We start from the raw sequence: 23,567 nt of genomic DNA on the forward strand, positions 1-23,567 counted from the left end.
ATTAACCCAGGTCCAGTCTGTTTTTCAAGCCTCGTTTTAGTCACTCCCCTGGTTCTATCTACCTGTAAAAGATTAACACTTGCTACATTATCCAACATGCTCAACATGTATTTCTGTGACTTTGTCTTTGCTACAAACATTCTTCCATCCTCTTTCTACATGATAAACTATTCATCTTTTAAGATTGTGTGTTCACTGGTTCAAACTGTACCTCTACTTCCTAATGCTGAATTGTATTGCTATCTATATTCCTGAAATACTTTATAAATAAATGCCCATGCTACCTTCACATTAAATTATAATTTCATAATTATCTCCCCCTTTAGAATATGAACTTATTGAACACAAAGATCATACAGTCTCAGCAAGTAAATAATTCACAGAGAACAATATTTGCTGAATTGAGCTGAAGTTCAGAAAATAAACTATGAGTCCATGAAGCTAGGTCCCAAACTTCATCAATATTTTCAAATGCAAAAGAACTGCTCTTTGTCCAACATGATCAGGATCAGTAGTGGATTACTTAAAAAAGTCTGTCAAAGAGGTGAAACATATAACACACTCCTTGAACACCTTATTTTAACTTAAAGCATATGTGCTAAGTGTACAGTCATTGTCTAATGTAAAAAACACACAGTTTTTAATGGGAATTCTGCTTCCTTCTTGTATAAACCCTAAGTGTTATCTATATTGTTCAGTTCCCATTTTTTTTAAAGTGGACCAAGGACTTCAGAAATAGAATCCTTCTAAAGTTCTGTAATTTTTCCAGTCTTACAAACTACTTAAATTAATTACAATTAAAAAGTACAACTGGCATAAGAAGGTTTGATTACCTATGCAATCCACTTTATAAATAACTGAACTGGTGAGAGAAGTACAGGTATACTTAAAGACATCTTTTAATGGACAGGACACATTATGCATTGATTACGCTTCAATAATCAGTCAGTTCATGTTATAGAAGGACTGGGAAATATCAGTTACCCCAATAAGTCAACTAAGCAGTATTCGGTTAAGAGAGGGTCAACATACTGCAACTAAAGATAGTTCTTCATGAATATACATATTAGCAGAATCACTTTCAAATTAAATGTTCTGGGCTAGTTTCCTTATCCAGTAAAGAAAAAAATGACTGTATTGTAAGCCCTAATATTCAGACTTGCTCTTACCTGTCACTCCTACCTCCCACCTCTGGACATGATTTTACCTACGGGCCCTCAGGTGGTTCGTATCTTCAAACTATTTAATGTCACAGCAAAAAAACCAAAAATGTAGTTTTCAAAATCTTGGCTCAACCAAAATCTTGTTCCAAAATCAAGATCCCATCTTCCCCTCCTTCTTGGTCTATAAGTTTCTTTTATTTATCTTACCTGACTGCTTGGATTTGTGACCATGTATTCAACTTGCTCTGTGACACCTATAATCTCCTCTCCCTTCACTGCCTGACTAGACTTTTGACTAGTCACATTACCTTAAGAATAAATGTAAGCTGAGTGTCTTACTGCTTGTTGTCCAACTGCCTCTCCTAAACCAAATATCTAAGTATAGCCAGATTTCTACATACCTGCACACTTGCCCATTTTTGCAGATTTGTTTTCAGTTCATCTTCTCAGTCTATATCCTAACTTTTCTACTTTACCTTAGCACTCCCAAATCTATCACCTTTTCAGCTAAAATCTATAGCCATTCAGGGTTGCTAAGATTACATACAAAGTACAGTGAATACAATTAAAATAAAAAAGCAATGGTTCCAAGGCACTAAAATATACCAGAAAAAAGGCTAAATTATGTTCTGTATGTGCTACTCACCATGATATAATAAAGTTAGGTATTTTAGAAAAGTTTCAATAACAGTCGAAATAAAAGGTTTTGAGTTTTCCTCAGTTAATACAGAAATGAAAAGGATTAGAATACTCTATTCCTCTGAAATTCGAATTGTCTAAAAATTTACCATATAGAAATATTTTACAGAATAATAAATTTTATTATAATTCTATTTTAAGAAATAATGTGAGTATAACTTGGCTCTCAGGTTTGAGAAAAGAATAAAAACATAATTATTTAATTCTCTTGGTCTTGTTCTAATTTTCATAGTCTGTAACTTCTATATTATTTCCAAACCTAGATTAAGTAATAATAATTATGGCAAGTTTAATTGATGTTTAGCAATTTCAAACTTTGTAACATCTCTAAAATCTCATTTAAGAAAACAGAAACAGGAGGGACATATGTATACTTATGGCTGACGCATGTTGATGTATGGCAGAAACCAACACAATACTGTAAAACAATTATCCTTCAATTAAAAATAAATAAATTTTTAAATTAAAAAAACAGAAACAATGTTTCCTTTTGATGAAAGCTTCTTTTAGACTAATCACAAGAGAAAGAATAAGCACTAAGATTACTCTACCTTCTGATTCTACAGTAACGCTGAATAACAGAATGTCACTTCAACATTCAACTACTTCATAGTATTTTCAAATTACTGCATGCACAGAATCATAAATGATGAATAAACAACTTATGGCTTTAATCACCATGGATACAGTTAATGGAAATTCTATTTTTAAAAACTGAGTATATTTCTCATTTATTCTAATACATTATTAACATACAGATAATATATATACATAAAACCTTTCTTTCCAGCTATAAAGTAGTAGTACCTCTATTCATCATATTTTTCCTAAGACAAAATGTTTATTACTTAAGTACGCCCTTTAGGTAGAATGGAAAGTAATTAGGTAAACATCAACCAACACAACAAAAGCTGTCAGAGACTTTTATATGAGATATTCTCTTAGGCATCTAAAAGATAAAAGCATACAGGCTAGCACATCAAAGTACACGCATTAAATACATACCAATTTCTTCTACTTCTTCCAGGAAATCATTATATTCTCTTAGACTAGGAAAGTCTTCTTCCCTTTTATTGTATCTTGAAGAAGAAAAAAATGAACATATTATATATCACTTGCTTTTAATATTATCTAACTGGTTTGTTCTTACCTAATTCATACATGATAAATAAAAAAGAACTGCTTATGGTATAAAACAGTTTTCTTGACACCAGGTTTGTAACTAGACCAAGAATGTTGCTTTTAAATTCTTTTGACTACAGAGAAGGAGTAGAATGAAGAGAATGGTACAATATGTAAAATCCTAAGACAAGAAAAAATAAAGAAATTAGAACACTGAAGAAATGGGAAATGAGCTTAAACAAGGTCTATCATTGGAATATTTGGTTTTTTATATTGTTTACTTTTAATAAATAGATTCACTAATTTCCAGAAAGAGGACACCTTCCTATTTTTCATGACAGTTATAATCTAAGGAATGCTAGATAAATAAAACTTATACTGAGGAAACCAGATCTGAAAGAGACACGTGCACCCCAATGTTCATTGCAGCACTGTTTATAATAGCCAGGACATGGAAGCAACCTAGATGCCCATCAGCAGGTGAATGGATAAGGAAGCTGTGGTACATATACACCATGGAATATTACTCAGCCGTTAAAAAGAATTTATTTGAATCAGTCCTAATGAGATGGATGAAACTGGAGCCCCTTATACAGAGTGAAGTAAGCCAGAAAGATAAAGAACATTACAGCATACTAACACATATATATGGAATTTAGAAAGATGGTAATGATAACCCTATATGTAAAACAGAAAAAGAGACACAGAAATACAGAACAGACTTTTGAACTCTGTGGGAGAAGGTGAGGGTGGGATGTTTTGAAAGAACAGCATGTATATTATCTATGGCGAAACAGATCACCAGCCCAGGTGGGATGCATGAGACAAGTGCTCGGGCCTGGTGCACTGGGAAGACCCAGAGGAATCGGGTGGAGAGGGAGGTGGGAGGGGGGATCGGGATGGGGAATACGTGTAAATCTATGGCTGATTCATATCAATGTATGACAAAACCCACTGAAATGTTGTGAAGTAATTAGCCTCCAACTAATAAAAAAAATAAGTAAATAAAACTTATAAACAATGTGGAACTTTTCTGGTGGCCCAACAGTTAAGACTCTGCGCTCGCAATGCAGGAGGCACAGACTTGATCCCTGGTTAGGGAACTAAGATCTCACATGGCAAAAAAGAAAGGGAAAAAATCTATAAATAATGTAATGTGTCTGTGAAAAATTAGAAAATCAGAGGGCTTAATGACAAAAGCTAAGAATCTAAGAGAACCTACCTATGGCTGATTTATGTTGACATACGGCAGAAACCAACACAACATTATAAAGCAACTATCCTCCAGTTATAAATAAATAAATTTAAAAAAAAGAATCTAAGAGAGACTATCTCCCAGAAGTAATCCAAAAAATAAAAGAGCAGTTTGGATTATTGATAAAGTATCCAGTAAGATCCTGCTAAAAAACTGGTGAACAAAGTTGAAATGTAGACCACCTAGATACATAGATATTAATTCTAACCATAACCTAAAAAGTAATAAGGTGGCTTAAAGCAAAAGGAGAGATAAAATAAAATTCAAAACTATTAACAAAAAGTAAAAAATTAAATCATAAGAGAAAAAGAACACTAGAAATATTTATGTACCCATACACGCACACAGAGATATATCAAAATAAACTGCAACTAACCCTAATTTTCTCTAATAGCTTTCAGTAACAAATGTTACCTCCTCAGGCCTTACCTAACATCACTGACTCACAATATTCAGTCCCTAACTTCACAGCATTTTTCCCAACTTATAATCACATATTTGTTTTGTTTGCCTATTTTAATGCTATCCAAGCTACTACACTGTAAGCATTACAAGAGCAAGGCACATAGCTATTACACTCATTTCATGCGCGCGCGCGCGCGCGTGTGTGTGTGTGTGTGTGTGTGTGCATGCACGCACGGTCAGTCACTCAATCATGTCCGACTCTTTGCAACTCCAAGGACTGTAGCCTGTCAGGCTCCTCTGTCCATGGAATTTTCCAGGCAAGAATACTGGAGTGAGTTTCCAAGGGATCTTCCCAACCCAGGGATCATCTGAGCCCAGGTCTCTTATGTCTCCTGTACTGGCAAGCAGATTTTTTACCGCTACACCACCTAGGAAGCCATTTTGTACTCAAGGTCTAATATGTATAACACTGTTTGCACAGAGTAGGTTCTCAATATATATTTACTAATTAAATTAAAGAATAAATAAAGCAAATAAATTGTGAAGCCATGAATTCAGAAGATTTACTCTTTGGGAGTTCCCTGGTGGCCTAGTAGTTAGGATTCTAGGCTTTCACTGCTGTGGCCCCGGTTCATTCCCTGGTCAAGAACTGAAGTTTTGCAAGCCACACAGAGCAGCTAAAAATAAAAAATAATTATTTTTCAATAAAAAAGATTTACCCTTCTCTAACAAAGGTTAGATAATATTACTGAGTTCTCAAAGAACTTAATAAATTTTTAACATTGAACAAATACATAGATCAATTTATACTTACTTGCCAACTGTCCACATTTCTGCAAGTAAATAATTACATCAATTATAGAAATAACTGTCAAAATCTTTGTGAACTGAATCATTCAAGCATTAACACTTACATCTTTAGCACTTTTTTCCGAATCTCAACTTCCTTGTCAACAGTAGGATCTTCAAAGAGCTGTACCCTGAAGTTGCTCTTTCGAAGTGGAGTGCCACACTCAGGACAGTTTCCAGCTCCTCTCACAAAGAGTAAATCCACACAACTTTCACACCTGTAGGGAGAAAAATACAACAGAATTTTTAAGCTAGGATTCAAATCAACAGTAAGTCTGTATAGAGTTTGCCTTTTTTCGGTTTTGGTGTTTGTTTGAGGTTTGGAGAGGAGGCACAGGAAAATTAATCATTACTACCTAAAATTTTTATTAAAAACCTTTAGGAAAAAAGTTCATTTTCATGTAGAGCCTACTTCAGACATAGGTGGTCCACGGTTCACCAGTATAATTTTACAAATGAAAGAAATATACAAATTTTTGAAAAGTGATTTAGGATCTAGGAGGATTCAGATAGTGATAGGGAGAAGTCAAAGAGGCATATAAAAGAGCAGTCTAGGATCAAATCCACTCTCAGACCAGTATCACCCTCAGACCTGGCAGGGACCTGCACCTTAGACAACCCTGCATACCATAATCACTAAAATAAAGACCTTTCCCCTGCTTTCAGCCTTATAAGGAAGTTCTTTAAAGTTCAGTAAGCAATTGAGTCAGTGGAAGTTACTCAAAAGGGAGAGAGGTACTGGCTGAAGGAGGCCCCTCAGGCCAGAGGATAAAGAACTGAGACTGACGTTGCATATGTGGACAAAGGAGAAAAATCACCACAGCTTCTGCCCTGAAAAATCTCAGAAAGAGTGGCTACTTATAAAATCTTCAATCAGTGAAAGCTGGCTCCCCTAAATCCACCAAAGTGATTACCCAGGCAAGCCAAGTCTCCCAAATACCTACATCCCTTCTTTCCTCTCTTCTTGGCTAGTACAATTTAGGGAAGAGCTTAGAACTTCTCAGAAGTCTTCAGTGTGAAAAGAAAGGAGTTGGCAAGGTTAACTCTCTGTAGGAGATTCCTGGGGGAACTGACAGTGTTAGTTCATATATTGTTTTAGACGGGTCCAGGCACCATCCAATCATCCCTGCCCAGCCTGAGCAGATCCATCCTACAAATCAGATTAACAAGTGAAAAGCTGACCAGGAGCAAGCAGCCACTTCAGCCAGTGGGCCTTAAAGATACAGGCTCCTGGGAACTCAGGATGCAGTGTTGTAACTAAGGCTGCACTGAAGATATCGCTTGATTTATAACTTTTAAACATTTAAACATACTGGTATGTAGTCCTCTAGCTGTAATACTGACCAACACAGTATATAAGGGCCACACCAACCCTAATCATTCCTTTCTTAGCATTATTTGAAGTTATTTATTTCTTTATGTGTAACCCCCACTAGAATGGAAGGCAGGAATTTGACCTATCTTTTCTACATCACTATAGATATACATATATAACAGAAGGAAAAAGACAAATTCTAGTAAGGGAAAGGTTGATTTCTTCTAAATATGTAGTTCACTAATGGAAAGAATGATACAGAGAAATAAGAATATTTAAGGTTGGTTATTAGTAAAACACTAACATTGACCTTGGCATGTCTGTATATGAAAATGGGGGCAGGGAGAGAATCATCAAAAAAGACAGGCAAAAACTCCCTAAGAGGGAGAACAGAGATCACAGTCATCATTATTCAAGATCAACAAGACCCCAGAAAATTCACTTGGGATTGGGAAAATTGGGAGTGGTACATTTCTCCTAATCTTTGTGGTTGGAGCAAATTAAATCCAACTAGAGAAGCTGAAACTGAGCAGCTTTAGAGTGCAGGCCCTATACACACCCTAATTTTGTCTTGAACCACTGTTATGAAACCCTTCATCAAATCCTCTGGGATTGGGACACATGGCTTTTTAAGGTAGGAGTTCATGTATCTCCGTTTGCCTGGCAAAGTAATAAAGCTACCCTTTTTTACTTCAAAGAAAAAGAAAAGAAAATGAGCACACTATATAACTACACTGATTAAAGATGTTTATAGGCAAGGAGCTACCTGAAATACTCAAAATCATTGACCTATTATACAGAATCCAATATTCCATACAGTATTTGAAGGTCTTGGAGAGTAGACCCATTCAATAATTCAGTTAACAAGGTAATAAAAACACTTCAGTATTTCTGAAAGTCATATTGTAACTCAGACATATTATTTGTTACCATAGTTAGTTCTACATCTCCAACTCTAAATCTACATCATAAGGATTCTAATCTAAATCATAAGGATTTCAATAGCATTAAAGATATTTTAAATAACCTACTTCCCATACAACTTTTCCCTTTCTGATTTTAATTGTTAAAAGAACAAATAATTTTTTTTTTTAAGTTCAAATATAGAAGTATGTAGAGAAAAAACTGAAAGTGCTACTTCCTTCTGTTCTATATTTTACTTCCTACATATGACATACAACTATAAAGTTCGGCGTTTATGTGGCCAGATATTTTTCTACATATTTACAAAATACGTATGTTCAAATTACATACATGAAAACGAATCTTATAAAAAAAACAGAAGAAAACATTCCTAATTGCTAGTTCACTTCATCTGGCAACACAGCAACCAAAAGACAGTTATGTGGGCAATCTTTTGCCTCCAAGAGTGCTAGGAATTTTTTCAAACAAAATCTTATATTCTGCAGAACATAGGAAAATTTGCTGAAAAAGCCTAAATCCTTAGTTATTACCCATTCCCAAAGATGTTTTTATGGTTTTCTTTTGTTTTTTAAAAACCAGAATGGTTCCTGCCCTCTTTCCTCTCTGAACAACTTATTTTTAGATTCTTTTTTCTATCAAGAATATTTAACCACTTATATTCCTCTGTCAAGATTTTCAATCAACTTCTTTACTTTTTCAAGAGCAAACAAGTCAATTAAAAATCCTGACAAAGATTAGATACAAAAAACCTATAGCTAACATCGTACTTAATGCTGAGACACTAAAAATTTTCCAACTAAAATCAAATACAAAGCAAGACTATATCCTCTCATTACTCCTTTTCAACATGACACTAGAAGTCTATGCTAATGTAGTAAGACAAGAAAAGGAAATAATGGACAGATAGATTGGAAAAAAAAAACACAGAGCTCTCTTTGCATACAGATGACATGATTGTCTATACAGAAAATCCAAAAGAATTCGAAAAAAAAAACCTCTTAGAACTAATAACCCATTATAATTATAGCAAAGTTACAGAATACAATAAACAAAAGTTTATTGCTTTCCTATATGCCCCAGTAATGAATAAGTGCAATCTGAAGTTAAAAACAGTATCATTTATGTTCCAGTTCCACTTCAGTCGCTCAATCGTGTCCAACTCTTTGCGACCCCAGGAACCACAGCGCGCCAGGCCTCCCTGTCCATCACCAACTCCCTAAGTCTACCCAAACCCATGTCCATTGAGTCGGTGATGCCATCCAACCAGCTCATCCTCTGTCGTCCCCTTCTCCTCCTGTCCTCAATCTTTCCCAGCATCAGGGTCTTTTCAAATGAGTCAGCTCTTCGCATCAGGTGGCCAAAGTATTGGAGTTTCTGCTTCAACATCAGTCCTTCCAATGAACACCCAGGACTGATCTCCTTTAGGATGGATTGGTTCGATCTCCTTTAGTCCAAGGGACTCTCAAGAGCCTTCTTTCTCCAATACCACAGTTCAAAAGCATCAATTCTTCAGCACTCAGCTTTTTTTATAGTCCAACTCTCACATCCATACGTGACTACTGGAAAAACCATAGCCTTGACTAGACAGACATTAGTTGAAAAAGTAATGTCTCTGCTTTTTAATATGCTATCTTGGTTGGTCATAACTTTTCTTCCAAGGAGCAAGCATCTTTTAATTTCATGGCTACAGTCACCATCTGCAGTGATTTTGGAGCCCAGAAAAATAAAGTCTGTCACTGTTTCCATTGTTTCCCCATCTATTTGCCATGAAGTGATGGGACCAGATGCCATGATCTTCGTTTTTTGAATGCTTAATTTTTTTAAGCCAACGTTTTCACTCTCCTCTTCCACTTTCATCAAGAGGCTCTTTAGTTCCTCTTCACTTTCTGCCATAAGTGTGGAATCATCTGCCTATCTGAGGTTATTGATACTTCTCCCAGCAATCTTGATTCCAACTTGTGCTTCACCCAGCCAGCATTTCTCATGATGTACTCTGCACATAGTTAAATAAACAGGGTAACAATATACAACTTTGACGTACTCCTTTCCTGATTTGGAACCAGTCTGTTGTTCCATGTCCAGTTCTAACTGTTGCTTCCTGACCTGCATACAGATTTCTCAGGAGGCAGGGAAGGTGGTCTGGTATTCCCATCTCTTTCAGAATTTTCCACAGTTTGTTGTGATCCACACAGTCAAAGGCTTTGGCATAGTCAATAAAGCAGAAGCAGAAGTTTTTCTGGAACTCTCTGGCTTTTTCAATGATTCAACAGATGTTGGCAATTTCATCTCTGGTTCCTTTGCCTTTTCTAAATCCAGCTTGAACATATGGAAGTTCATGGTTCACGTACTATTGAAGCCTGACTTGGAGAATTTTGACCATTACTTTGCTAGTATGTGAGATGACAGCAATTGTGCAGTTGTCTGAATATTCTTTGGCATTGCCTTTCTTTGGGATTGGAATGAAAACTGACCTTTTCCAGTCCTGTGGCCACTGCTGAGTTTTCCAAATTTGCTGGCATAGTGAGTGCAGCACTTGCATAGCGTCATCTTTGAGGATTTGAAATAGCTCAACTGGAATTCCATCACCTCCACCAGCTTTGTTCACAGTGATGCTTCCTAAGGCCCACTTGACTTCGCATTCCAGGATGTCTGGCTCTAGGTGAGTGATCACACCATCATAGTTCCCTGGGTCAAGAAGATACTTTTTGTACAGTCTTCTGTGTATCCTTGCCACCTCTTCTTAATATTTTCTGCTTTTAGGTCCATACCGTTTCTGTCCTTTACTGTGCCCATCTTTGCATGAAATGTTCCCTTGGTATCTCTAATTTTCTTGAAGAGATCTCTAGTCTTTCCCATTCTATTGTTTTCCTCTAGTTCTTTGCATTGATCACTGAGGAAGGCTTTCTTATCTCTCCTTGCTATTCTCTGGAACTCTGCATTCAAAATTTAGTCATTTTAAATATCCAATAAACACTAAGGAAAATCAATTAATAAAATAATAGACAAGCTTAAAACTTGTTACCCAAATTGCTTTAAAACCTATGTCTTCAACTGCCTTAACCATAAAAGCAATACTAATCCATAAATTAACTTTCTTCCACAAATGTTACTCAAAAATGAGAGGAAATATGTGAATCCACTGTGAAAAAGTACTTATATCTCCTCTAAGATCATGCCATGGAAATTTTTTTATTCTAGAATGCATTTCCTTAAATGACAAATCTCATATTTACCACATAAAGTTTGTTTTCTTACCAAAGAAAACTCTAAGTCTAGAATACACTTCTTCAAAAAGATAAAGTATCACTGACCACACAAAAATTATTTTAAGTGATGTACTAAAGACACGATGATATGATTAAACTCCACTTTGGCAATCATAAGACTTAGGTTGCCATCCAAGCTCTGTCTCTCACAATATGATGAACTTTGAGGAAGTCAAATTGTTTTATATCTAAGGTTTTTCCCAGTTTGATAATTCTAAATACCTTGGAGTGTTACACAAATTGTTAATTTTTTTCCAAAGAGAAATAAATGTGTTTTCTCTATATATAACTGATGTTTATCAGTTTAAATTTTACATTATTGTTGTTCTTCAGTCACTTAAGTCATGTCCGACTCTGTGACCCATGAAGCTCCCCCCAAGCTCCTCTGTCCATGGGATTTCCCAGGCAAGAATACTGGAGTAGTGTCTCCTTCTCCATTAAATTTTCCATATCACCTATGGTTACAAACTTTATATATAGTACAGACATTTCCTTAATACTTTAATTCCATCAAGAATATTGTAACCATGGGAATTCCCTGATGGTCCAGTGGTTAGGACTCCATGCTTACACTGCCAAGGGCCCAGGTCAAGGAACTAAGATCCCACAAACCACAAACATAACAAAGGGGGAAAAAAAGAATATTATAAGCTATAATATTATATTTAGGAATGTGATATAGAAGATTCTATGACAAAGGGAATTAGCAATACAAGGTATAAGAAGACACAGATTCCCCAGGATCTCTTCAAAAGTTTATATAATTATGTATAATTTAATATATACTACAAACTCTAAAAGTTTATAGCAATTCTGCTCAAAAAATATATATTTTCAGCATTTGAAAAAATTGGTTCAATGCTTTTAAAATCACATATTTTTAAACATATATACAAACACATAAATGTATGCACATAAATATATACAAGCATACAGAGGAAGAGAGTGTCCTTTAGAGCAGTGGTCCCCAACCTTTTTGGCACCAGGGACCAGCTTCATGGAAGACAGTTTTCCATGGACCGAGAGGAGAGGGGAATGGTTTCGAGATGATTCAAGAGAATTACATTTATTGTGTACTTTATTTCTATTATTTATCTTTATTTCTATTACACTGTACACTTCATTTCTATTATTAATCTTTATTTCTATTGCATTGTGATATATAATGAAATAATTATACAACTCACCATAATGTAGAATCAGATCATGAGGCATTAGATTCTCATAAGGAGTATGCAACTTAGATTCCTCACATGCACAGTTCATAGTAGGGTTCACACTCCTATTAATATAATAATCTAATGCTGCGGGTGATCCGACAGGAAGGGGAGCTCAGGTGGTAATGTTAGTGATGGGGAGCAGCTGTAAATATAGATGAAGCTTCGCTCGCTCACCCATCACTCATCTCCTGCTGTGTGGCCCAGCTCCTAACAAGCCAAGGCTTAAAGTTTAACAGAGTTCTATGGGACATTTTCAGCTCCAGAAACAATGGTCTCTAAGTCCACAAAACCTAAAGTTACATGGATGCAAAGCACAAATTCCCCAAGTAATGACTGGGTGTAACACGAAGTGAAGCCACTCCCACTTCCATCCCTTGGTTCTAGGATTGACGTATTTTACCTACTGCTGTTTAGTCGCTAAGTCCTGTCTGACTCTGTGACCCCATGGACTGTAGCCAGCCAGGTTCCTCCGTCCATGGAATATCCCAGGCAAGAATACTGGAATGAGCTGCCATTTCCTTCTCCAGGGATTTTCCCAACCTAGGGATTGAACCCATGTCCCCTGCATTGGCAGGTGGACTCTTTACCACTGAGCCACCAGATAAGCCCATTTTACCTATTAGGGATTCTCAAAATAATGGTCATACCCATATAAATATTTATGATTCAGAAAGCATCCTGGAGAATTGGTGCCCACCCTTTCAGAGTATCACCTCCAATCCAGCATCTTAGTTGCATGCATGAGCCCATTATGAGCTTCCCTGGCGGCTCAAACAGTAAAGCATCAGCCTACAATGCAGGAGACCTGGATTCGATCCCTGGGTCAGGAAGGTCCCCTGGAGAAGGAAACAGCAACCCACTCCAGTATTCTTGCCTGGAGAATCCTGTGGATGGAGAAGCCTGGTAGTCTACAGTCCATGGGGTCGCAAAGAGTCAGACACAACTGAGTGACTTCACTCACTCACTCACCAATCTAGAATACAAGTGGAGCAGTTAGTGTTAAGATCAATGATTTCATGAACTTTCATGAAAACATCACACATCTTTTCCAACAGAGTGGGACTCTTGGTAAGAGAAAATGTTGCTCAAGATACCATACTGGTAAATTAAACACTATGTTAAGTGTTCAGATAGTGGTGCTGGCCACAGCCTTATGAGTATGAAAAGCACACCTCTATTCAGAATGTTGCTTCCCTTGTGGCTCAGCTGCTAAAGAATCTGCCTGCAATGCGGGAGACCTAGGTTCGATCCCTGGGTTGGGAAGATCCTCTGGAGAAGAGAAAGGCTACCCACTCCAGTATTCTGGCCTGGTGAATTCCAAGGACTGTATAGTCCATGGGGTCTCAAAGAGTCGGACACGACTGATTAACTTTCACTACTACATTTAGAATGTTTGTTAACCCCAAACTAAATGAATTGCTCTCCCTCCCAGGACAAGGGAAGGTAGTTTTAGAGGCTGGTGCTTGACATTTCACACTATGATAGCCTTTACCCCACCGGTCAAGAAATCAATTTGGAAGTTCTAGCAAATACCATGTATGTCTATTCCAATTATACATTTGAGAACTGAAGAAATGACTACTAGATGAGAACACAGACCCACTGTGAACTAAATCTGAGTCAGTGAAAGTGAACATCGCTCAGTCATGTCCCAACAGGTTCCTCAACTACCCAAATTAATTTCTTAGAACACTATACAACTTCTAAACTGTCTCAAATGTAAGTACATCATTTTTCCTCATTAGAAACGTACACTATCCTCATATTCTCCACATCATCATCTGTGCCTATATATGGTGAATGATATACAGTATTCCCAATATGTATGCATATTGTCCAAACACTTCAGCCAGTGTCATACTAATTATGAATTCCACCATCTTTAATCTCAGTTATGGACTCCACTAACTGTAGCCACTCCTCTCTTTCTAAAACAGTTTTCTATATCCTACGTATGGTCGTCCTGTTTACCACTATTCCTATCATCATTTTTGCATCTTGAAAATTCTCATACATGAGCCAGTCATTATCCTAGGCACTTAATTCCATGACTTCCTTAACCCCAATGATCTCTTGCCCCACCACACTTCAGTCACCCACCCTCATACCTTCAAACTCAATCTTGTCATTATCAGTAGATACATCTCTGGATTCTCTATTTCTAGCATCCAGTTATCTAAACATCTCTTCTCTTTTCAGATGTGCTAAGTCGCTTCAGTCCTGTCCAGTTCTTTGCAACCCTACGGACTGGCTGCAGCCCACCAGGCTCCTCTGGCCATGGGATTCTCCAGACAAGAATACTGGAGTGGGCTGCCATTTCCTCCTCCAGGGGATCTTCCTGACTCAGGGATCAAACCTGCATCTCTAATGTCTCCTGCAATGGCAGGTAGGTTTTTTACCACTAGCACTACCTGAGAAGCCCTCTCCTTTCAGATGACCTGCACTAAGGACCATCACTCTGTCCTCTGACCCCACAAGGACCTTCCCACTGACACTGCTACTCTTCCCTATTCATCACCCCCTCAAGGTCCTAAATTACACAAGCTCAGATTTCAGCATCTAAAATTATAAGCAATCCTTTGCAAATAACTTAACTCATTTGCCCCCTCTCCTCTGTTATACTCCTTATCCATTTGTTATTAAACCCATCTATCCACCAGTCCATGCCTGTAGCTGAGCTGGCTAAATTTTGCTGGAGAAACCATCATCCTTACAGACTAAATTCACTTTAAAGTTATTACCACAGATTTCTGATAAGCACTCAACACTTCCAGACATTCCTTCTACACTTTCTAAGTAAATTCATTTTCTCAAACTGAGAGAACTAGTTCATACTTTCTCTTCTCTCCTCAGACTTCCAACACTTCCTATTCCCACCTCATTTATAGCTGGTGTCTTGGCTTCATACTATATTAATACGGGATGTGGTCAAACAAAAATCACCTATTTCTAAACACTAATTCTATCAACCCAATTGCTTCTATATTATCTTTATGCACTACCTGCCTGCCTTTAAAGTGAAAAAAAGTATTCTTGCTCTTATCTAGGGCCAGCCTCTTCCCTCCTCTTGTGCCTCCAACTCATTCCCAATCTCTACTCAAGTACTTTCATTCTGCAAGTTTTCCCTTAGTCTCCTGCATTATGAACTTATACCTCTCCTGAATCATTTCTATTGGAATACAAACACATCTCAGTATCAACAACCATTTTAAAACACACACACACATTCTACTTTACATTCCTTTCCAGTTACCACCCAAGTTCTCTGCTCCCATTCACAGCAAAGTTCCTGAAGGAAGACTTGTCTAGAATTCTGTCTTCACTGCCTCACCTCTCATTCTCTAACTCATTCCAATTCATCTTTTATTCCTGACTTTACACTGAAACATTTCTCAAGAATCTCACCAATGTCCTCATTCTTGCCAGAGCCAATAATTAACAGAGAGTTCTCTGCCCGTAACCTACACTACCTCTTAGCAACATTAACACAACTGACCACTTCCTCAACCTGGAACATTATATTCTCTAGGCTTCGGTGACCTCACACTTATCTGATTTTCCTCTTGCCTACCTGCTCTTTTTCCATTTGTTTTGCTGGCTCCTTGTCCTCTACAAGACATCTAAAAGTGCCCAAAGTTATGTCCTGGGTACTCTTTTCCATAACTGATCACATATATACAAACTGGCTTTAATGATGACTCTCAGAATGAGACTACAGCCCTGATCTCATTCTTATGCTCCAGACACCAGTTCTACTACCTAATCAACAACCACTCGGACATCTAGAGTTATCTCAAAAGTAACAGTGTAAAACAGAACTCTTGTTTCTTTCACCCTGCTCTACCTGCTTCTCCCACAACTATTACTACTTCAATAAATGTCACCACCACCTAACCAGTTGCTCAATCCAAAAACCTAGAAGACTTCCTTCATTTCTCTCTTCATAATTCCTCACATTTAACTGACTTCAAGACCAACTGAATCCACACGAAAAATACACACTAAAATTCACTTTTTGTCATCCCCATTGCTACAAGCCACTGTCACTTACCATCTGAAGTAATGCTACAGATTCCCAAGCGCTCTCCATGATTCTACTATGGCCCCCAACCCACACTCATCACTATCCCCCAAATTCATCTCTATAGAATTAAATTAGAAATTAGCTTTAAATTAGAAATTGGCTCATTTCACTCACTTGTTCATGATGTTAAAGAGCATAAAATAAATGTGTTACCAGAGCCCTGAAGACTCTTCATGATCTGACCTCAACCTGAATCTCCAGTTTCATGTCCTACCAATTTAAAACCCATCTTCTTTCTGTCCTTTCAACATGCAAAGTCATTCAAGTTTCAAGGCCAGAAACTCTCTTCCCCCCAATTATCCTATGGATGTCTCTTCTCAGCATTCAAGTCTCAAAAAAAAGTCTCAACACCAAATGTCATGCGTTCACAACGATTCTTACCGAAAAATTGTCCCTACGCTTATCCAGGACTAGCCCTTCATTTGTGCCATAATATAATCAAAATTCTTATTAGAAACTGATCTCTCCAATCTTTTGAAAGATCTTATCCAATAATATCTCCTCTTCAGAGATGTCTTCTTAGGGTTTCCCTGGTGATCCAGTGATTAAGAATCCACCTGCCAATGCAAGGGACACGGGCTCCATCCCTGCTCCGCGAAGACGCCACATGCCGTGGAGCAACGAGGCCTCCGCACCACAACTACCGAGCCACGCTTGAGCCCGGCTCGAGGGACTGCACGCAGCAAATGCTGAAGCCCACACACCCAGCGCCTGAGCTCTGCAAGAAGAGAAGCCTCGGCTTCCCGCAACTAGACAAAGACCACACGCGGCAATGAAGACCCACCACAGCCAAAAACAATTTAAATATAAATTAATTAATTAATTAATAGAGATGCCTTCTTTACCACATCTGTAAGACATCTAAAAGTTGAAATACCCGGAGTTATATCCTAAGCACTCTTCTTCCTCCATAAATGGTAACACGGAGTACAGATGGCTTTAACTATGACTCTCAACTAGATTTCAGTTGTTCTCCTATGACTCACCCACCCACTTCAGTGATACAGACAACTGGAATTAGCAGCAGTTTTTCTGTAATTCCTACTTTTCCTGATTTCCTGAAATACAGCATTTGCCCTCCGCTTACCGCTTCAGTCCTTCTAGCTGGTTTGCAGGTCTACAATTGCTCGTATTAATTTCCCAGTGGCTTAAAATATCTAAGGTGTTTTGTTTTCCTGACTAAACCCCAATGATACATATCCTGCTCTTTATAGCCCACTTATCAAAATCAATAATTTCATATTTGTTAACTGTGTTTAATATCTGTCTCTCCTGCCAGGGTATTCAACAAGAACAGGGATCACATTTGTTATACTCATTATTGAATCCCAAGCCCTGTGTTTCAGGACAAATATTGGTTGAATGAATGTAACACCTTGGTACAATAAAGTTCCACTCACTACATCAAACATAAACAGCTCCAACTCTCAAAGTTCCTCTACTGTCTACCACAATTTAACCCCATTAAAAACAACACCTCTTGAATTTTGCCTTCTTTTCATTTGCTTATTCAGCCACCTCAGGGGTTTGGAATTACTCATTTCCACCTAGCACCTGGTGCTTCACATTCTGCCCTAGAATACAATCAAGAACTCTCAAGTCGCCTTTTTACTTTCAGACTGTCTCATTTGTGATTAACATGAAATGAGATTATCCCTGAGATGAAACCAGTAGTGCAATCTGATTTTCTGATCTAAAAATCTAGTTTTGATATTAAATATTCTAATTAGTATCCTGTTATAAAACTCATTTAATTAAAACTAATATTAGATCCCCTAAAATGTGTTAATTCATGTAAACAAGTGTTCAACAAGAGAAAATAAAACCGGTTAGCATAAATGAGAGCAAGCATAAAATTGCACTCCATTTTTGTTTAGTTTTATAGAAAATTTCTACTTATTCAGAAAACAAAAAAATACTTGAGGAAAATCTTTATGCCATAATGGCATTTATTTTATTGCCAAATTCAAATTCATTTAATAAATATTCATCATGTGACAGGCACTGTTAACACTGGGGATGCCTCAGTGAGCAAAACAAAGATGCCTGCCCTCATGGAGTTTACCAAAGGGCCTGGTAAAAGATCATGTAAGACAGAAAAGAGTCTGGATTCTACTTGCATGAAACGGGAAGATACTGCAGAGTTTAGGGCAGAGAAGTAACATAAATTACTTACTTAAAGTATCATTCTGGCTACTGTATGGAAATAGACAAAAAGGGCATGAGCAAAACCAGATAAACTAAGTCATGGGCTAGTGTCATAATCCAAACAAGAGAGGAAGGTACTCAAACCAACATGATAGTAATAAAAATGGAGCAGAAAGTGGTCAGATTCTAACCTTAAACACATATTACCAGAGGAGGAATCAGAAACTATCAAGAAGCATGAAAAGATGATCAATCAAGGAAATACACTGCATAATCAAAAAGTAAAACACCATTTCACATCTAAAAATTTTTAGAAATTTTAAAGTCTGACAGTATCAAATGTTGGCAAAGATACAGAAAACCAGATTTTCACACAGCCTATAGGCAAGTAGACTATATAGTCCTTTGGAGAACAATTTGGCATTTCTTAGTAAAATTAAGCATCTACATGCTTAATTATCTAATACTTCTAATTCTAGAAATATAACCTGGAGAACACCTAAGCCATGTATACGAGGAGACATGTACAAGAATGTTACGGAAATATTTCCTATAGCAAGAAAAAAATTTGTAAACAACACATGTTCATTAACAGGAGAATGGATAAATAAAATACAATAAATTATGCAGTGAAATACTATAAAACAGTGGAAATAAATTACAACGATATGCATCAACATGGATGAATCTCAAAACTATAACTCAAAACGACAATGTTAAATGAACAAAGTTAAAAAAGAAAACATATAGAAATTGGAACCCCTGTACACTGCTGGGATATAAAATAGTGCAACTATGATGAAAATCCACTAGAGTTACTAAAAGATTAAATGAAATAATGAAAAAAGAACATTCAGTGCTATGCCTAGGACACTATATACATTTCTGTAGGAGTGACATTACTTTTTAAAACTTTCCTAGATTATTCTAACCCTTCTCTTGACCTACTTCCTTCTGGAAGATTTTGTCATTATCCTGAAAAAAAGATTAGAAAAATCCTTTTCAGAAAGTAACTCTCAAAAATCCATTTGAATTTCTCCTTGTGTTTTGGTGTGCCTTATCACAAAGACAAAAAAAAAAAAAAAAAAATTAAAGGTCAACCAAGACTTTTAAAAGTCAACCAAGAAGAAAGTTATTAAACAAGAAACCCTTCAAAATCACAAATATCATTAATGACAATCATTCTACTATTTTTAGGCAGAAACATTCGAGTGTCTTGTAAACGAATAATATAATAATACTATATACTCAATCTCAAGCAGAAATAAAGTTAACTATAATTTAAAAACTGAATTGTTCTTGCCTCCATGATCATTAGAACACCCAGATGGGTCTGACAAATAGTAATTATCACTTGGATTTTTGCTTCGCCTAACCATTCTCTGTTTTATATATTTTAAGTCCCCAAACTTAGCCTCAATTCTCCCAAAAGAAAAGGTATCCAACAAAGAACCCAGAGGAATGAACCGTAGTAAAAAGAAATACTGGACCAACTAAGGCTGTAAGCTGGCAAGACAGAGCAAGGTATGCTAGATTCCAGGTTTATAAAGGAGTAATTTGCATGCTCCAGAAACTCACAAAACCATAAGTCACAAATCTACAAAGCACAAGGGATTCTTGCACACATTACCACTGAAATATTCCTCCACTCACCTTCCAAAATGTAGTTTAGGTTTATATTGCATTTCCAATCCAAAAGTACATTGTTAACACCTTAAGAAGCATATGGAAACCATTTCCCTGCTCTGTTCCTATATTAAAAATGTTTACTATAAGAGAAACAGATCTCTAAACCTAAACTTTACAACTTATTAAAACAGAAACTCTCAAACTTGATTTATCTACATTCAGTTTTATTATTGAACTAAAAGTCTCCCACTCTTTCTCCATACTATCTGAAAACATTTCCTATTTCTTAAAGAACATTTATTCTCTCAATTTTTTGTTTCAAATTTCAACTGCAATATATTTGGAGTTCTAACAAGTACATACTTAATACATTTTGCTTTTAATAATTAAATTATTAAACTGCATCAATAAACCTCTCCAGAATGAAATGTAAATAGTAGTCATATAATGAATGGTACTAACTACTCAGTGATTTATTACTTGTCCTATATCTGAAAGTTTCTCAAAAAGATTTTGAAAAACAAGAGAGGTACTCAAAAAGTGGTAGACAAGAGTACTCTGTATTATTTAACAGACACAATCTTTTTATATTAACTGAATTATCTTAAGATTTCACCAGAACAAACTTTGGCGGGGGGGGGGGAGATACTTCAAAAAATAATCAACTTTCTGGACTTCCCTGGCGGTCCAGTGATTAAGAATCTGCCTGCCAGTGCAGGAAACACCAGTTCAATCCCTGGTCAGGGAAGATTCTACATGCCCTGGCAGAGTCAAGCCCATGTGCCATTAACTACTGAGCCCACACTCTAGAGCCAACAAGCCACAACTACTGAGTCTGTCCAGTGTGACTACTGAAGCCCACGTGCCAAGAGCCAAGAGCCACAAGAGAAGTCAGTGCGGTGAGAAGCCAGAGCACCAAACGAAGAGTGGCCCCCGCTCGCCGTGAGGAAAGAAAGCCCGCACGCAGCAACCAACACCCAGCAGGATCAAAAATGTAACTAATTAAAAAGCAATTTTTATTTTCAAGTTATGTTTCTACTTTTGCATGTCAAATTTTTTAATATTTTTTCTAAGATTATGAGTTTTAAATTGTAGAGAGGCAGAAAAGGATTTTACACTTAAAAGTTAGATTGAACCTCTGCTAAAGTCACAGTCATAGTACAAATAAAGTTAAATTTTTTACCACAACACAGTACATCATAGGTTAACAGAGGATGAGATTTTTATATTCAGTATTGATTTAACTAAAAACAGAAGCCATCAGTAATGAAGTATTATGGTTATGCTTCAGTTTTCTAACAACCATCTTAATGTTAAGAATGCTCCATTTTTTTTTAATTTCTAAATATTTTCTGTCTGTTGTTTAGCTCTCCTGCTTTTTTAGCACTGGACATAATATCAGTCTGTTAAATTATATTCCAAACTCTGGCCACAACCTTCTGAACTACTAGCTCTCTATATCATTACCTACACTGTCCCCCTGGATCTCATCCAGACTGCCAACCCTCTGATATTTCCTTTTTCCTCTAATTACAGCTTACCCCTCTATACTACCTTTCATAATCGGTCCAAACCCCAAGACCCACCATTTCAGCTATTATCACTTGGTAATCTATTTGCCTGCTTATTAACTGATATGTTCCCTGTCTTATCCAGAAAGAAGTTCACTGACTCTGCAAAACTCCATTTTTCACCTAATCATCAAAATTTCAAAAGTTAGGGCTTCACTGATAGCTCAGTTGGTAAAGAATCCATCTGCAATGCAGGAGACCCCCATTTGATTCCTGGGTTGGGAAGATCCGCTAGAGAAGGGATAGGCTACCCACTCCAGTATTCTTGGGCTTCCCTGGTGGCTCAGCTGGTAAAGAATCCGCCTGCAATGCGGGAGACCTGGGTTCTATCCCTGGGTTGGAAAGATTCCCTGGAGAAGGGAAAGGCTACCCACTCCAGTATTCTGGCCTGGAGAATTCCATGAACTGTATAGTCCACAGGGTCACAAAGAGTTGGACATGACTGAGCATGGGACTTTTTCAAAATCCCAAAAGTTAGAATTGTCTTAGACAACACCTTCTTAACCTCAAAAGGCAAACGGCAAAAGAATCACCAAATACTTTCAATTCATCTCCTAAATCTATCCCAAATCTTCCTTACTTTCAATTCAACTCTAATACCTTAGTGAATGTCTTCATACTCCTTAATTCAATATAAAACAAGAGGCTAAAAGTAGGAGTTCTAAAATCAAATAACCTGAAACTATAATAAGCCTTATTTATTAGACTATTTGAAAGGTAGTAAGCAGTACAAAGTCAGAAGACAATCAGCTTCACTATCTGATAAACAGACAAGAGAAGATGCCTTAGCAATCTCAGTCACTGTTGTTGGTTAGTCGCTAAGTCGTGTCCAACTCTTTTGCAACCCCATGGATTGTAGCCCTCCAGGCTCCTCTATCCATGGGATTTCCCAAGCAAGAATACTGAATGGGTAGCCATTTCCTTCTCCAGAGGATCTTCCCAACCCAGGGTTCAAACCTGCATTCTCCTGCTTGGCAGGCAGATACTTTACCACTGAGCCATTACCGTAGACTTAAATAAACAATCATAAAGAAAAAGGAAGAACGTACTGAACAAAAAAGAGAGCTTCAACAGTATCGTACAATTTATGTGTATAAATGTATAAATTTTATGTTTATTTTCTTTCTGAACTTTACTGCAATAAATACAATGTACACATAAGCTTTTCATTTTACATATAAACAATATTTTATATACATAGAGTATGTAACAGATATATCATACCACTAACAATTCTTTCATAACACTATTAAGAGAGAATAATTAAGACAGGTTTAACAGCATTAACAACTGAACATTAAAAGACAGTACTGTGTATAGCAAGCAAAACCAATCATTTTCCATTCTGGGCAATGAGTCAAGAATCTCAAACTGTCACCAACATCTGCATTAAATGTAAACCCAGACAGTAAACAATTGTCACTGAAAGATAAATCCATGTGACTATATCTCCAGAGCTTAAGCAAAACTATTTTACATGAAGCAAAACAGCTTATTAAACGACCCTATCCAAAGCAGTTCTTTGTTTTGACAATAAGCAATTTAATCATTTTTCCATCACTGAGGATCTAAAAGGTATGTTAAAATGTTATATTCTGCCAGGTGGATTAATATGGATGTATTAAACTATTCTTATACTAACACTGCTTCCTGGTCACTGTAATTCTAAATTACAGATAATGATAGGTTTAGGAAATTATTCTGCTCAATTACTACTCACCATAAATTCTGAGTTTTCTTTGCTTGATAACTAAGCACAATAGCAGATGATACAACACATTCATAAACTGGAATTCTACCAAGTGAAAGCTGAAATCAGATAGCATTAAGGTCTACACCTTACTAAATCACAGTGGAGGCAAGCATACAAAATGCTTTATAGTCAAGGAAGATTAGACAAATCACTCAACCACTTTG

At 36.8% G+C, this 23,567-nt stretch overlaps 1 protein-coding gene across 1 annotated transcript in view; it reads right to left on the bottom strand.

The window, feature by feature from the left end:
- Positions 1-23,567, bottom strand: part of MNAT1 (MNAT1 component of CDK activating kinase) — a 197,978-nt gene that overhangs the window by 149,535 nt on the left and 24,876 nt on the right. Inside the window, exons 2-3 of the mRNA XM_061156934.1 lie at positions 5,559-5,711; positions 2,868-2,941 (exon numbers count right to left, since the gene is read on the bottom strand). Coding sequence (XP_061012917.1) covers positions 2,868-2,941; positions 5,559-5,711 — 227 coding nt within the window. The remainder of the gene's footprint in view (positions 1-2,867; positions 2,942-5,558; positions 5,712-23,567) is intronic.

Source organism: Dama dama, chromosome 12 (genome assembly GCF_033118175.1).
Source record: "Dama dama isolate Ldn47 chromosome 12, ASM3311817v1, whole genome shotgun sequence".
Taxonomy (NCBI): domain Eukaryota; kingdom Metazoa; phylum Chordata; class Mammalia; order Artiodactyla; family Cervidae; genus Dama; species Dama dama.